Below are 15860 nucleotides of genomic sequence, written 5' to 3'. Positions count from 1 at the left end.
AAAAACTGCCTTCTCTCCAACAGAATCTGATCACGCTCTCCCCACCTTTCTCTCTCTACCCACCTCTCTCTCTCTCTCTTTCTATATCTATTATCTTTTGCTCTCACACACTCTCTCTCTTACATATGTTGGCTGCTTTATTTCATGTCTCTGTCTCTGTCAGCGTCTCGTTTCTCTTTCCCATCGTACATTTACTTGCTCCATGAATATGTTTATTCCAGTTCGAGTATTGAACCTTTTGGATTTTGACAGGAAAGGGAAAGAAAAGCTGATACCAAAGGGGGAGAGGACTCTGTTCCAGGTTTGATTGTTGATTTTTGGGTTATATATGTCTGTATAACATGTAAATTTGATGTGGGTTTGCTGAATTTTATGTTTCTGCTTGATTAGGGACTCCAACTGATCATCCAAATGGGTTGCCTTTGCCTGATAAGAAGTCGCTCGAGTTGATCCTTGACAAGCTTCAAAAGTGGGTTATGGCTTATATGTCTTCTTCTGTCCTTCTGTCATTTGATACTTATTGTAATTAGGCTGAGGGAGATTTTTTATGTTAATTGTTGTTTCGGGTCTAAATTGTGGTAGGAAGGACACATATGGCGTGTATGCAGAACCAGTGGATCTGGAAGAGGTACGTGGATGCTGAAGTGGTTAATTGTTGGCTTGTTTTTGGAGAGCTCTGTTTTATGGGATCTTGAAGTACTAATTCTTTTCCCCTTTTACTGTTGTAGCTTCCTGATTATCTTGATGTGATTGATCATCCAATGGACTTTGCCACAGTGAGGAAGAAGCTGGGAAATGGATCATATTCAACCTTTGAACAATTTGAGGTGAGTATCTACAATTCACACCTCTGTTTTGACTGTAACTTTGAGCCCTGACATCGATACTGAGCCCTAAGTGGAGTGCTGCTGAAGTCCATTGTTCATGTCATAGATGCATGGCACTAAGTGTGCTTTAGTTGTATCAGAGTCCACTCTCACTGCAGCTGTTCTCCATTTTATCAGTTCTTCATTTGATTCAAGTGTCAACCTTTGGAGAGAGTCTTTTTGCCCTCCTTGGGTCTCCTTTGGTAGCTTCGTGCAAGGTCAATTGGAAGCTATCTTTGACTCGTGATATTTCATTGGAAATGACTGAAAAAAGAAGGTTTTAGATTGTGATTTTAGATGCTATGTTTATAATTGGAGGCTTTTTCTCCTCTCTCTCTCTCTCTCTCTGCAGTGGGCTTCTTTTATGCAAAACTCATTTCCAAGCCCTAAACTCTCTCTTTGGATGCTAAGTTTTGTCGATTGAGCTCCAATTCCTTAATTATATTCTATTGAGTTGTTGAGCTTCCCACTTTTTAAGGACATTTAGGACATTTTGTCTATTGCGATAAATAAAAAACAATGGAAAACAGCAGCTTAGGAGAGATATTAGAAAAATTATACCGTTTTCCTTGGTTGTTGAGATTAGGCAAAAGGAAAACTCCATTTTCCAGCCCTGTTTTTCCTTGGTTGTTGAGATTAGGCGAAAGGAAAACTCCATTTTCCAGCCCTTCAAGTTCTTTCTATTAAACAATGCAATTCCCCCACCCCCAAGCAATGCATTTCCAGACAGTAAGAATCAGATACTGTGCTTTCACCTTTACCCCCTACTTAACAGTCCCAAACGTTTTTACTCAACCTGCCTTTTATGCAGCATTCAGCTGTGCAGCTTATGCTCCATAATTATGGTCAAGGACATTGGCAAATTTAACTCAAATGATGCTTCAGTAGTGAAAGTTCTTGAATCATAGCGAGAGGGTTTGCTGTTATGATTTGGTGCTAAATAGTTGACTGTGGGGCTATATGTCTAGTATATAAACTTTTTAGATGGAATTGAACTATTTTTCATTGGATTCCCAGAGAAAAAGGCCTTAATTGATATATGGAGAGCACGATTCTGATGATGTTTGTTCTTTTTTGTTCTTGCTGGGAGAATATTTCTGAAGTAGATCATTTATCTTCAGAGGGGCTTAAGGAATTCAAAGCTGCTGATTAGGCTAATATTTTTTGAAGGTCACATTTTTCTGGGCAACATTAGATGGGAAAAAATTTTGCTTTACACCTTAATCTCTGTGATTAACCTGATACCCGTGATCTCTAAAATGCATTTTGGTGGAAAATTCCTGCACATACTATCTGAAATTTCTGCCAAATACCTGAATACTGATAATTTTTGAAGTCCAGTATAATTCATCTATTACATATTTTGTTGTCAATACATGTTCCTTGTCATTGATCTGGAAGGCTAGAAGGGTTATAAACTTATGGTTACACTTTACCAAGCAATGCATTATGGCTCTAGAATATTTTTTAACCCGTAATATTCACTGTTTCCAAGTAAACCGGCTAATGTTACTTATTTGCTGTGATATATCTTCTCTTGAATGATAGTGGTTGATACTGGAGTGATGGTTTTCTTTTTTAAATTTCTCAAACAAAACTTCTTCACCTAAAAGTTATGTTCATTAGCTAGAGTGCTTTATATGGTGTTATTTGAAACTGATTTTCTTTGATTGCAGAGTGATGTGTTTCTAATTTGCTCAAATGCAATGCAATACAATTCAGCAGAGACCATATATCATAAACAGGTATACTGCTTTTGGTACTTCTATCTCTCTCCTGACCTCTTAGATTCATTCTCTGTCTTGCTGGCCATCTTATTATCTGATTATTTTTGGAAAGGCGCGTGCTATCGAAGAGCTGGCAAGAAAGAAGTTCCAGAAGTTAAGGTTTGACATTGAACGCTCTGACGAGGAGCACAAATCAGAGCAGAAAACAAAACCCAACTTCTTGGCCAAGAAGCAAATGAAGAAACCTTTGAGCCGGACTGTGCAGGAACCCGTAGGCTCTGATTTTTCTTCTGGCGCCACTCTAGCCACTACCGGTGATCTCCAGAATGGGTTGATTGCTACACAAGCTAGTGGCTGTGACAGGCCTAGTAATATTGATGGGCCTATAGAGGGCAACTCTTCTCTGATTGATAATAATCAGGAGAAACCAGAAGAACTATCATCAGGTATGTAGAGTTATTTTCCATGTGGTTGTGTTATATTTAGAAAAGGAGTTCTAGGATTTTATTGATGGTTTTTTACCACATGTAGAATCAGTTTTTCAAAGTTCTATCCTCCTTTGTTCAAACATGCAAAATAACTAGATAATTGGCTGCAGCTTGTTGTAATGGTGAATTTGTATTAATAATCAGTCATTTCATTGGAAATTACTGAAGTATATGCCTACCTGAGTACTCCCTCCTTTGACCCCACCTTGACTACGATCATAATTCAGTAATGGCTTTTTATTATGAGTTCTGTTTAAGTGTACTAAATATTTCAAGCAACACTTTTTTTTTTTTCTTTTTTAAAATCTCACTTGCTGATATAGCAGCCTTTGATCTGTGATTCTGTGTCTATCTTGATTGTCCCTAAGAATAATAAACAATACTTTATAGTTTCTGTGATTTTGATATTTGCTTTGTTTTTTGAATGCTTACTTTTTAGGGAAGGGTCTACTCCCCAAATTTGGAAGGAGGTCATCCATGCTTGATGAAAATCGTCGTGCAACCTATAACATATCCGCTCAACCAATGACCAAATCAGAATCAATATTTTCAACATTTGAGAATGAAATCAAGCAGCTGGTTGCTGTATGTAATAGAGCAACTCTTCTCCTTTTAAGTACTTGGTTTCTATACTTACCTTGTTTTTATTTTCCTCAATCAGGTTGGGCTTCACGCAGATTATTCTTATGGGAGAAGCTTGGCTCGTTTTGCTGCAACTCTTGGACCAGTTGCATGGAAAGTTGCCTCTCAGAGGATTGAGCAAGCCCTACCTCCAGACTATAAGTTTGGCCGTGGATGGGTTGGAGAATATGAGCCACTGCCAACACCTGTATTAATGATTGAAACGCGTGCAATGAAAGAATCTGTCTTGTTTACAAAATCACAAGGTGCCGCAGATGCGCTAAAGAGTGAGTTAACTTCAAGGATTCCAGTTCCTCTCAAGGAGAATAATGTAAGAGTTCCAACTGCAGACGGCAGACAATCATTGTTTCGTCCAACAAATGGCGCTATGTTAGAAGGAAGAACGTTGTTGTTTTCTTCTGCTGGATCAAAACCCAGCACACCTATCCCTGTTAATCACACTAATCGGCAGCAAAGCCTTCCACCCAGGAATTCTGCTGGGGCTCAGAACAAGGTTTCAAAACAAGTTGAACTCAACTTGCCCCCATCGAGCTATCAACATGATTCTGATGTTGTTACAGAGAAGCAGCTTCCAAATAATTTGGAAATGGCAACAACCAAGCCAAGGGAGATACCAAGGGCAGTGGGTCTTATGCATTCAGTGCCTTCTAAGCAAGCGGATAACAATAGAGTTGGTTCTGGAGGGCCACCAAATGGAAAGGCTAGTGGTTCATTGAATGGTAGAATGATTAATTCGTCTTCTGATGGTGTTCCAAATCAAATGGTCCGTGCAGGAACATTCTTTACGCAGGGACAAGAACCAGTTCTAACTGATCCGGTTGAAGCAATGCAAATGTCAGCTGAAAGGTCTCAAAAACAGCAGAAACCTTCAAATCAATCCTCAGTTGATACTTCGCCTGCTACGCCATCACTTCCAACTGTAAGAAATGATTCTGGCAATGCTGCTGTTGCTGCAGCCCGTGCATGGATGTCCATAGGTGCTGGAGGGTTTAAACCACCAACTGAAAATTCTACCACATCCAAAAATCAGATCTCTGCAGAGTCATTATACAACCCAACCGGGCAATTGCATCCACAAATTGCTCGAGTTCAAGGGCAGTTCCCCCTTCCTGCAGGAATGCAATTACAGGCTGAGAAAAATAATTTTGCATTTCAAGCATTTATGCGACCGCCTGTTCATGCAGGAATTGAAGGACAATTCCAAAACAGACCTATGATCTTCCCTCAATTTGTTGCAACCGACTTGTCCAGGCTTCAAATGCAACCCCCTTGGCGAGGGCTAAGTCCACATTCACAGCCGAAGCGAAAACCAGAGGCACTTCCTCCTGACTTGAATATTGGTTTCCAATCTCCTGGTTCTCCAGTCAAACAGTCTTCAGGTGTGATGGTTGACTCGCAGCAGCCGGACCTAGCATTGCAACTATGAGTATGAAACAGGAATTGCTGGGGTAATCTTGGCCTGGATTCAGGGAATTTAATATTTTTTTATCCTCACACCTTAGCTGCTTAAACTGTCACAACGCCTGCTAGTTCATTGATATTTCATGTGAGAGGTGTTATCCTGCCTAATTGGTTATGAGGATTTTTAACACAAATCTTTGATTCATAAGATGAAGTTCATGGATTTAGTCCTTGGCTGGATTTTCTCTGTATAAAGAAGGGATTTTTGCAGTTGCAATAGATGAAATGACTCCTGGAGATTCGCGGAAAGATAATTTTTAATAGAGCTACATCAACATGTTTCTTCTCTTATTGAAGATTACTGACTTAGAGCAGTGCTTTAGTTTCTGTCAGGGAGTTATTATATATATAAAAAAAAAAATATTGAAAGAAAGAGTTGAACACAAGATGGATTATCTATCTCTAGGATTATCATCTGTTGATCATATATTCTAAATCAAATGAATCACACATAAGTTCCAGGTTATGCCTTGTACATTAGATTGAGGTGGACAAAAATTTGTTTCTTAGATTCTACTGGTCTTTGATTCCTTTATGTGATTGCATTAATAATTCCGCTTCTTCTCTATTATACATTTAAGTAATGTTCTCTAAAAGAAATTCATCTTTACTTCTATTTCTACCGAATTTTTTACCTTTACATTCAGGATTTAAACTCAAAATCTCTGATTAAGAAGAAGAGATTTACGTTCTCTCGTCTCATCCTTCGGGATTTAAGATAAAAGATAAAAAATTTTATCTGATAATCATTGTAAAAACAATAATATAATCCCTTCAGAAAAAGCTAATATATATAAATTGACATGAATGTTACGAGAACAAAGAATTTACTTGAATCAGTATATTGCTTAATTTGACGAGCTTAAAAGTGCGGTAAGGAATTTTACGCGTAATGGACGTGTTCACATTTAACGGCATGTCGTTTGTTCTCCCCAGATTGGCAAAAGACAGGTACCTAAATGGGAGGAGGACAAGTAAATCCCCTCCACTATTGGTCAGAAACAATTCCATGCAGAAAAGCAGATTGACAAAAAGTAAAGAAATTATATGAAGAAACTGGGGCTTTATTTTGTTTTCCTTTTTTATTACTTTTTTCTTCAATCATTAAACAAAAATTCTTTTGAATTTCTAAATTTTTTTTAAAGAATTTATGAGAGTATGAAAGAAATAAACAAATAAATAAAAAATATATATATCACAACAACATACATTTTCTCTCATTTTCTTTGTACAAAAAACAAGAGAGAGGCATGAAGGTTTAACTTGCAACAATGCTCTTCTCTTGTGAAATAAAAGGAAAGTAAGAAAAACCCAAATGCATAAACAGATTTCTCAGCCTAAGAGGCTAATTGTTTACAAAATAATAATAATAATAATAATGATAATGATATATAAATAAAATACAAAAACATAATTCATAATAAACAATCTAAAATTAATAAAATGGAGAGCTGCCTCACAATTTGGCAACAAACAGAAAAACACCATAGCATTGATGCCTATAAACTTGTAGGAACCCTTCTCATAGACAAAGGGGCAAAAGGAGTTTTATTATTGTTATTTTCATTGCTTTGCTTCTCCTCTGTCTTCTTGGGAGATCTTTTCTTGCCAAATTTTCTCCTGTCATTTCTCATCACACAAACATCCCCTTCACATACAAATTTCTTTGTAGGAGATGATTCTGTGAAGCATCTCCAGAAATTTGGGAGCAATGCCATGGAAATATCTCTCCTACAGCTGCTCTATGTGATTTCTAATGGCCTTTTTCTCTCTTTTTTTTGGCTCTAAAACAAACATTTATATATACATAAACAAGAGGTCAAGGTTGGTAGGCTATCATTGACTCTTATTTATTTGGTTTTTCTTTTCCTAATTATTTTGTTCATTGCTAAAAAAGGTTTTTGATGTTTAGCTATAAACCATTCATTTTAAAGGCAAATAATAAAAATTATATATATATATATAAAGACCAAGTCTTTATGTGTGTATATGGTTCTTTTGAGATCTTTTTTTAGTCCCTTTATTTTGTTTTTTTTCTTTTTTTTTTCCTACTATATATTACCTTTTTTAACATGTTTTTTTTTTTTTTTTGGGTTAGGTCTAGAATGGTTGGAAGAGTACACATGTTGAAAAATTCATAAAAGAAATTTCCATGTGCAAAATGAAATATATATGTTTTTCTAAAAAATGCATACCTTTTGATGTCTCAACAATGATATAATATCATTTCATTAAGATCCTTATATATTCATATTATTTCCAACTCTCAAAAATTTTACAACTTTGATGTGTTGTTCATATTAAACTAATATATATATATATATATATATATATATATATATATATACATTTTTCAATATTTATATATTTTATTTTCATTATTAGTTTCATTAAATGAACTTTATAAAAAAAAATAAAAATAAAAAGTCCAAACTTCTCATCATTGATCAACATAACTAAACATGCTTAAATAATTAATTTTTAATTTTTTACCCAAATAAGTTTCTAGAACCTTTGACAAATAATATTCAAGTATGTTCTTAGTAGTTAGGATTAATTTCTTACCATATATGTATTAATAATTTGAAAGTTGGCCATATGGTAATGTATGTGTATATATATTTAGATTTAAATAAAAATAGGGAATTGCATATTCATGTCCCAATAAAAAACATTTACAAAATTATATTGTGTCAATTTTGACTGAGTTTTTTTTAATCCATATTAGCTTATGTCATCAAAATAAATATTTTTATCTCATCTCATCACAATTGTAAAAGATAACATTTCACCAAAAATAGAAATTATAAAAAAAGAATAATGAACATTTTTCGTATTTTTAACGAACATTCTCACACTTTTTAGATATGAGATTAATTTCGTTTCAAGATTCATATAAATTCTCTAATTATTAATATATTATGAACATATTTTGGAGGATTAAACAAAGTAGTTAATAATATGCAAAATTGTGATTCCCCAAAAGATGAATATAAGATAGCATTAGAAACAGAAACGACATTACAACATAAAGGATTCTTGTTCCCAACAAAGCTGGGAATAAAGATTAAGACAAAAAGATGGATTAAGACCCCTTTTGGCTATACTTATATATATGGAGAGAGAGAGAGAGAGAGAGAGAGAGAGAGAGATCATACCCAATTTTACCTAGTGGGTAAAAATTTTGGGTAAGGGTCATATATACTGTAAGTAGTAGTAGATTCATATCACATTTTTTGGCTAGTATTTCAGTCCCAAATAGAGAAATACTTTTTTAACCACCTTTTACTTCCCTTTTTTACCACAGTCAAATTTTAGATCCAAGCTTCTGAGAGAGAGGAGATATTGGCTAAAGCCTAAAAGGCTAAAAACAAAATGGCAAGAAAAAGAAATCAAAATTAATAATTTTGCTGCAAATTTTGATAATGATTCAACATTTTAACTCTAAATTATAAAAGTAGTCACAACACTTTCACTGCATTGTAATTAATTAACTTAATTCTATTAAAACCAATAAATAATTGAATCAACGAAAATAAACTATATTGCTATGTAAATTTTGAAATTCTAAAATCATTATTATTGAGGGATATATCTGACCGTTTTGAAAAAAAGATAATTATTTGGAAAAAAACTAAAATGATTAAACATTAATCCACTAAAAATTGTATAGTGGTTAAATTATTTTGGTATAAAGAAAATTAAATTTTAATAAAAGAGAAAAGTAGAGAGATGAAAATTGTAAATTAAAAAAAAAAAAAAAAAAGCAAAGCGCCTAAAAGGGTACACCATTGAAGTAATGAGAAGTAACCGGGGGAGAGTTACCTCTCTATCTCCTCCCTTTTTTCTTCTCCTTTACAAAGCTTCATCTCTCTAACTCATGACCCTTTTGTGGGTCCCCATTTTCTCCTCATACCCCACCAAACCCCATCCAAAAGCCCCTCTCTCCCTCTCCCTCCCTCTTTTCCTCTGTGTCTGAAACAGCAACCCCATTAAGCAAAAACAGAGCATTTCCCAGGAAAATTAAAGAAAAACAGAGCGAGTAATGGAATTGTTTTGCCCAGTCAGAGAAGAGGACTCAAATTCTCAAAGCAAGAAACAGATGAAGACACCATATCTTTCTTTTGTAAGAGAAAAGTAATTCTTGAGATACCATTCAACAAAAAGGAAAGAAAAGAAAATCCAGAAAACTAGAAACCTCTTTTCAATTACACATACAGATACAAAGAGAGAGGGGTAGGAGAGAAAAATTAATATTTATATTCTTTTTACGTAAATAAAATAAAATAATATATATTTTGGGTGTTTTGAGTTTCTTTTAAGAAATATGATGCCCACCAGCAACGGCGGCAGCGAAGTTGGTGGTGGGTCCACAGGATCAGGTGGTAGTTGTGGTGATATAGCTGCTGCTGCTGCCATTCATGGTGTTGGTGCTGATATGGTTGCTCCTCCTCATCATGATGGAGGTACAGCTGGAGGTGGAGATGTCAACGGTGAGACCATTTTAAAGAAAGGGCCGTGGACGGCGGAGGAGGATGCGATACTGGTGGATTATGTGAGGAAACATGGTGAAGGAAATTGGAATGCGGTGCAGAGACATTCTGGGTTGTCTCGTTGTGGAAAAAGTTGCAGACTTCGGTGGGCTAATCACCTCCGGCCTAATCTTAAAAAAGGCGCATTCTCGCCGGAAGAGGAGAGGCTTATTGTTGAGTTGCACGCTAAATTTGGCAACAAATGGGCTCGCATGGCTAGTCTGGTATTATGTTTTACATTTGTTTTCTCTGTTTCTACTTTTCAAAACAATGTTTGTTTGTTTGTTCCCGACTTCTATAGCTCTTATTTTTAAATAATTGATTTTATCTTGTATTTCTTTTCTTTTTTTTTTTTTTTTCTTTTTTTTTTTTTTTTTTTTTGAGAGGAAGAGTTTGCAGGTTTTCTGCTTTTGAAACCATTTCCATCTCTTATTTCTTTTTCCTTTCAAATCTATTTCTGGGTTTATTTGTTTCTTGAATTTTATAGCTCTTTCGTTTCTTGATTGATTTTTCTCTTGCGTCGATCCTTTTTTCTCTCTTAAATTCTTTTTGTTTGTACTTTGAGAGACAAGGTTGACCTATGTTTCTGCTTTTGAAACAATTTATTTTTATTGTTTCTTGTTTTATATGTTTATCCTTTTCAAAACAATTTCTGGGTTGTCTGTTTCTTGAATTGTATAGCTCTTTCATTTCTGGATTCCCGTGCCTTACAGTTTTCCTGGTTTAAAAATTCGGATTAGTGCTTCGAAAGAGCGACAAGAGTTGCCTACGTTTCTGCTTTTTTTGAAAACAAAGAAAAATAACTTTTAGTTTGTTGTTCGTACTATAAATTAAAAATAACAGTTTTCTTGATTCTTGATTCTACAGCTTCCAGGACGAACAGACAATGAAATCAAGAATTATTGGAATACACGAGTCAAAAGACATCAACGCCAAGGCCTTCCTCTTTATCCAGCTGATATCCAACCTCAACAACTGCCTAGTTCTCACTTCTACCACCACCCCCTCCACCACAATTCACAATCAATTTCTATCACCCAAGCCACTCCTATCTCCTCCTTCAGTTTCCCAACTCATCATCTTCCAGCCCAAAACACCGCCACCACTCCTACCTCCACTACCCCTCCTCCTCTCTCCCCTGGCACCACTTCTACTAGTTTTCCTACCCTTCCACTTTCTGACTTCTCTCAATCCCAACCTCAACACCCTCACCACCTCCAATACAACCCTCACCACCACCACTCATCTCACTCCTCACCCTCCACTCCAACTTCTTTTTCTTTCCAAACTCAATTACCATCCCCTACACATCCACATACACCATATACTAATGCATCTTCTAGTCCATTATCATCTCCCACTACCACTGCTTTGCCACTTTTTGACTTCACCATCGCAAGAACACCTCCGATCCTCCAGGCACCAATGCGTTTTAAACGTTTCTCTTCCACCCCTAACTTTGCCTCGCTTGTCAACAACAACCCACCTTCTACATCCAGTGTTAGCCCAGATTCTCACTTCTCATTACCTACTTCAGCTTCTAACACTCCTCCTTTGAGTCACCAGATCCCTTCTTGCTTTTCTAGCTTCCTTAACAGCAGTTACAGCACCAGTGACTTTCATGCAGAGTTACAGAAGGAAAATCAAGAAATGTGTTCGCTTTTGGCTGCTGTGACTCAGCCGGAGCTCCCTTCAAGCCAATTTGTATCAACAGCTAACCGGATTGGTATTCCTAGTGTTAGTAAGTTTAGTAAAAGAGCTACTAAGAAGAAATTTGGTAATTCTGTTAAAGATAAGGTTAATGGAAAACTTGGGTTTGCATTGGAAGATCTTTTGAAAGAGGCTAAGGTATTGACAGAATGTGGACAGACTTACATAGATCAGAGCAGTTTGATTTTGCAGGAAGAGAAGCCTAAGCTGCTCATGACCGACGGATTCGGCTCATATTGGGATCAACCCGATTCTCTTGCTTTATCTCCAGGTTAGTTTTTTGGCCATTGAAAATTTTTTTGTTTTGTGTGTGAAATTGATGTACTTGTTCTGCTTTGACTAGTGTTGTTAGTGAAACTGATGACCATTAACCATTGACCTTGGATTTATTCAGATTGGATAATTAAAACAATGTTTTTCTTTCCATTGATGCATACAGGAATGGATCAGAAGGTTGAGGATGGAGGTCAACTCAACATGATGCCTGAAGACTTCATCAAGGTTTTGAACGACCTTCCTTCTTCTACGCAGCCTGAGTTATACAGTGATAGAGCAGATATCTCCAACGGGCAATCTTCCGTTATAACGGATGATAATATTGGGTTTGAGATGCAGATGGCGTCATTGTTTCCTCCAGCAGACCATGGCAGGACCCTCGGCTCTTGTTCTTGGGACAACTTGCCAGGAATTTGCTAAGATGATTGCCACTTTTGAGAGAAGAAACCAGGGAATGGCTTGGTGTATTTTTATTTTTGATTTATTATTATTATTTTTTTTTTTGTATTGAACTTGAATGGGGTTTGTTCTAGCAATGATGCTTATTTTTTAAGTATCTGCTATTTGATCTTCTACTAAGCTTTTTAAACTTAATATCTAACTATAAACATACAAAATAACGACTAAATACCATCACTGAACATTATGTTCATTTATCTTTTATTGTCAAAAGAAATCTTTCATGTTTCATTTTTGCTTGTCAATAGAAGAGGATATACTCTCAGGCTGTCACTAATTGTGCACTTAGGACCTGTTTGGTTCACTCTTAAATAGTAATAGAAATGAAAACTTAATTTGCTCAACCAGTGGATTCATATAAGAAGGAACCGCATACATGGCATAAGATTAAAAAGCAGTCATACATACAGAATTTTAAAGAGCAGCATTTTGGAGTTTTACGCATTTTCTATCCATGGTTAGAGCAGAAAGCCAAGAATTTACATCTATTCATTGCTGTCTTGAACTTTTTAAGAGCTTCCATGATCATAGCTTCACTGTACCTTCATTGATAATCCAAATGTGTTCTCGCCGCTATAGGTCATATACAGGAAACCATCCTCATCTTTGTTTTCTTCATAAATTGCTGACATCATGGCAGCTGTGGTAATTGAAATCATAGATAAGTCAACTAGTGGAATAAATAAAGTAATAATATTGTTACATAATAAGCAAATAAGATAAATGAAACAATAAATAGATTCTTCTCACCGGTGGGTGGCAAAACATTCCTGACAAAGATGAATATAGCCTTCTCAGCGCTGAGCTTTATTCTCTTTCGAACCACATAAACAAACTGGCCAACAGTCAGATCAGCTGGAACAAGGTATCTGCATCCAATATGACTTCAAAATAAAGCCACGAAATGCCAAAGAAAATGTAGTTGACATGCAAAAATAATTATGTGAACTTCTATTGGAAAGAAAACATTTCAAAGCTTTCCTTATAGACATACACAGGTAATGCCAGATAAGTGCTCAAAAACAGGTGCTTACGGCTAAAGTGAAGAGACAAAGCAATAGAATTTTCTACAAAAGGAATTCATGGGATTAACTAGCTTCTTTTATAACAAGCCTACTTATTATAGAGGAATTGCAATACGTCATAAAGCAAACATAAACAAATAATACATATCACAACCCAGGTATCGTGCGAAAACGAAGCGTCAAAGAGAGGAATTGCAAAATGTCATAAAGCAAACCCAGAGATCAACATAAACAAATAGTAAATATCACAACCCAGGTATCATGCAAAAACGAAGGGTCAAAGCGAAGTAAATGTAAAACAAATGGCAGACAAAGGCTGTTGAAAGAAGCAAACTTCAGAGCATGAGGCAACATCTAAATCCATACAGCAGTAAAGACTTTCCAATGATTAAAAAAATGTGCCAACTAAAATATACAAAAAATATCATAGAAGCAAAAGAATGCAGATATTACTAACTTCTTTTTGTCGATGTCAGGTATGTCACTTCTTTCAGCCCTCTCCACAATAACCTATGTAGCATTAAAAATTTGCAAAAAGCATGAGTAAAGCACCTGTGATGTCATCTAACAAAAAATAGACTACATTATTGATGAACAAAACATGAGTTGCATACTGGTATTCTATCAGGATACTTCTCCCTAATACGGGCAGATTCTGCCTGCCTTCTTTCTGGAATGTATTTAAGATGACACAAAGAATAAAACATGGTCAGCCACATAAAATATGTAAGTAAAGAGGGAAAGAGTATTATACTTAAAGCAAAATATGGTGTAGGTTATTGGGTAATTTCTTTTATTTAGAGAAAATTCTGCAGTCTCCAAAAAAAGCTTCTGTGCTAGGTATCATGTATAGTGAGTGATGGGGCTTACTTCAATGATGGAGACTTCTTATGCAAAAAGTAATATTGCCCACAAATAAATAAATAAATAAATAGAAGAGGCATCAGCATTACTTTACACTCTAATTCTCTTAGAAAAACGGTTGAAACCTGAATCATTAAGTCCAGTGGAATGGGACCATATTTAAATATGGAACATAATACTGCAAGGGTAGGCTTCTTTTAGTGTCAAAATGCATTAAAAAAAATGGGGGTTATCCATTATGAAGTGCCATAAAAAGACAACTACAGTGCCATGATGTCCCAGAGAAACACTAAAAACAAAGAACTTCAGTACTTTAAGTTCACTATCTAATTATACTTTAGACATTTCACATTTGTATATATCATATCTTTGGTCAAATATTCAATTCTGCATTGCAAATTGCTAATAATACGCATTTCGAAATGAATGAAAATAACACACATGCAGTTGACCTTTTAAAGCAGTACACAAAGGTTACCACATGACTACTTCGAAGATGTTAAAGCAAGTGCATATGACTCCCAAGAATCGATAGCAATCTCATCTCCCAAACTAACAAATTCTAAATATAACCTTCTCACCAGATTGAACCTGTTTCCTAAAGTAATACACAACATATCTTCCCTCAATTATCTCAGAGGGAATTTCCTAGAAAAGTTAGGAAAAGGACCCTCACAAAAAAAAAAAAAAAAAAAAAAAATCTTGCGCTCAAACTAGTAAAACATCTTCCATCAAACCAACAATCTTTATCCTAGATCAAGCCACCGTTTGATAAATTGTTCTCTCTTTTAATGTCATTAAACTGAAAAAATACATCAATTACCAGATCAAAGCACACCCCACTTAAAAATATCAAAAAACTTCAAAAGCCCTTATTGCATGCTATCAGAGACCCGTCAAGGTCAACTATTTTACTATCATGTTAACTAGAAGATCAAAACACAATTGGTAGTGAAACAGTAACAAAACCATAACATGACATGTTATTGATCTAAAAAGGCAACCTTTGTCAAAACCAACAAAAACCCAGATCACATAATCCATAATTAAATACAAACGAAATCCAAAGATAAAGAGAAAAGATCAATCAACAATTATAAACAGAAATAGAGAGATGTTTTGACATAAATACTAAAAAGAGAAAGATAGAGAAAGAACCCAAAGGATGTTCAAACTTGAAGGAGCTGTTGGCCATGGCTTGATGTTTGTCTTCCGTGAAAGAAATTCTTTTTCTTCTTAAATAAGGTTGGGATTTGCGATTCCAGAGATTTAAATAAAATCAAAAAATTTAATGAGCGAAAATAAAAGAGAATTTGTTTTATATAAAAACTAGGCTTTAATTTTACGTTTTTTCGGGAAACGACGTTGTTTCATCATCTTTTTAGTTGTATGGAATTTTCCTTTTTTCAAAAGGGTTTCTCTTTATTCTTCTAAATATAAAATAAGAGGGAGAACTATTGAATGGGGTGAGCAAAATCACCGATAGAACCGACTCATTTCGGTTTGATTCGATCACATACCCAAGAGAGGTTCAATTGATCGGTTCGTTCTGTTTGAACCAAATTTGTTGTTCTATTTAATTCGGTCACACAAAAATTTGATGGTTGAATTCAGAACCAAACCGAAATTGTATAAACCGACAAAAATAAACCGAACTGACTGATTCGATTTGATTCAATTCATATACAAAGTTTGATCCGATTCGATTTGTTGTAAAGAAATTTTAATTTATATTTTGTGGCTTCAATTCGGTTTAAACCAAACCAACCGTTTGCTCGGTACTACAGTATTGATAATTCGATGTACATAT

General features: G+C 35.3%; 3 protein-coding genes across 3 annotated transcripts; 2 read left to right on the top strand and 1 right to left on the bottom strand.

Annotated features, from left to right (window-relative positions):
• Positions 1 to 252: 252 nt before the first annotated feature.
• LOC149495043 (DNA-binding bromodomain-containing protein) lies at positions 253 to 5736 on the top strand (the record flags this gene model as incomplete). Its single annotated transcript, XM_089724129.1, is given in 8 exon segments — positions 253 to 301; positions 391 to 469; positions 583 to 628; positions 729 to 827; positions 2543 to 2611; positions 2706 to 3039; positions 3521 to 3666; positions 3743 to 5736. Coding segments are annotated over 8 exon segments (2229 nt in total), but the record flags the coding sequence as incomplete, so codon positions are not given.
• A 3282-nt stretch (positions 5737 to 9018) lies between these two features.
• Positions 9019 to 12255, top strand: LOC105632974 (uncharacterized). The gene is made up of 3 exons (XM_089723994.1): positions 9019 to 9940; positions 10584 to 11697; positions 11866 to 12255. The coding sequence occupies exons 1-3, from the start codon at positions 9512 to 9514 to the stop codon at positions 12120 to 12122; spliced, it is 1800 nt and encodes a 599-aa protein (XP_089580120.1). The 5' UTR covers positions 9019 to 9511; the 3' UTR covers positions 12123 to 12255.
• Positions 12256 to 12519: 264 nt separating this feature from the next.
• LOC105632973 (autophagy-related protein 8c) lies at positions 12520 to 15363 on the bottom strand. Its single transcript, XM_012215457.4, has 5 exons — positions 15209 to 15363; positions 13801 to 13856; positions 13644 to 13696; positions 12912 to 13030; positions 12520 to 12801 (listed from the first exon to the last, which is right to left on the bottom strand). The coding sequence occupies exons 1-5, from the start codon at positions 15243 to 15245 to the stop codon at positions 12695 to 12697; spliced, it is 372 nt and encodes a 123-aa protein (XP_012070847.1). The 5' UTR covers positions 15246 to 15363; the 3' UTR covers positions 12520 to 12694.
• Positions 15364 to 15860: the final 497 nt, after the last annotated feature.

Source organism: Jatropha curcas, chromosome 7 (assembly GCF_041381405.1).
Source record: "Jatropha curcas cultivar XTBG-Jc1 chromosome 7, XTBG_Jcur_1.0, whole genome shotgun sequence".
In the NCBI taxonomy this organism is placed as follows: Eukaryota; Viridiplantae; Streptophyta; class Magnoliopsida; order Malpighiales; family Euphorbiaceae; genus Jatropha; species Jatropha curcas.
This window is presented reverse-complemented; position numbering and strand designations above follow the sequence as displayed.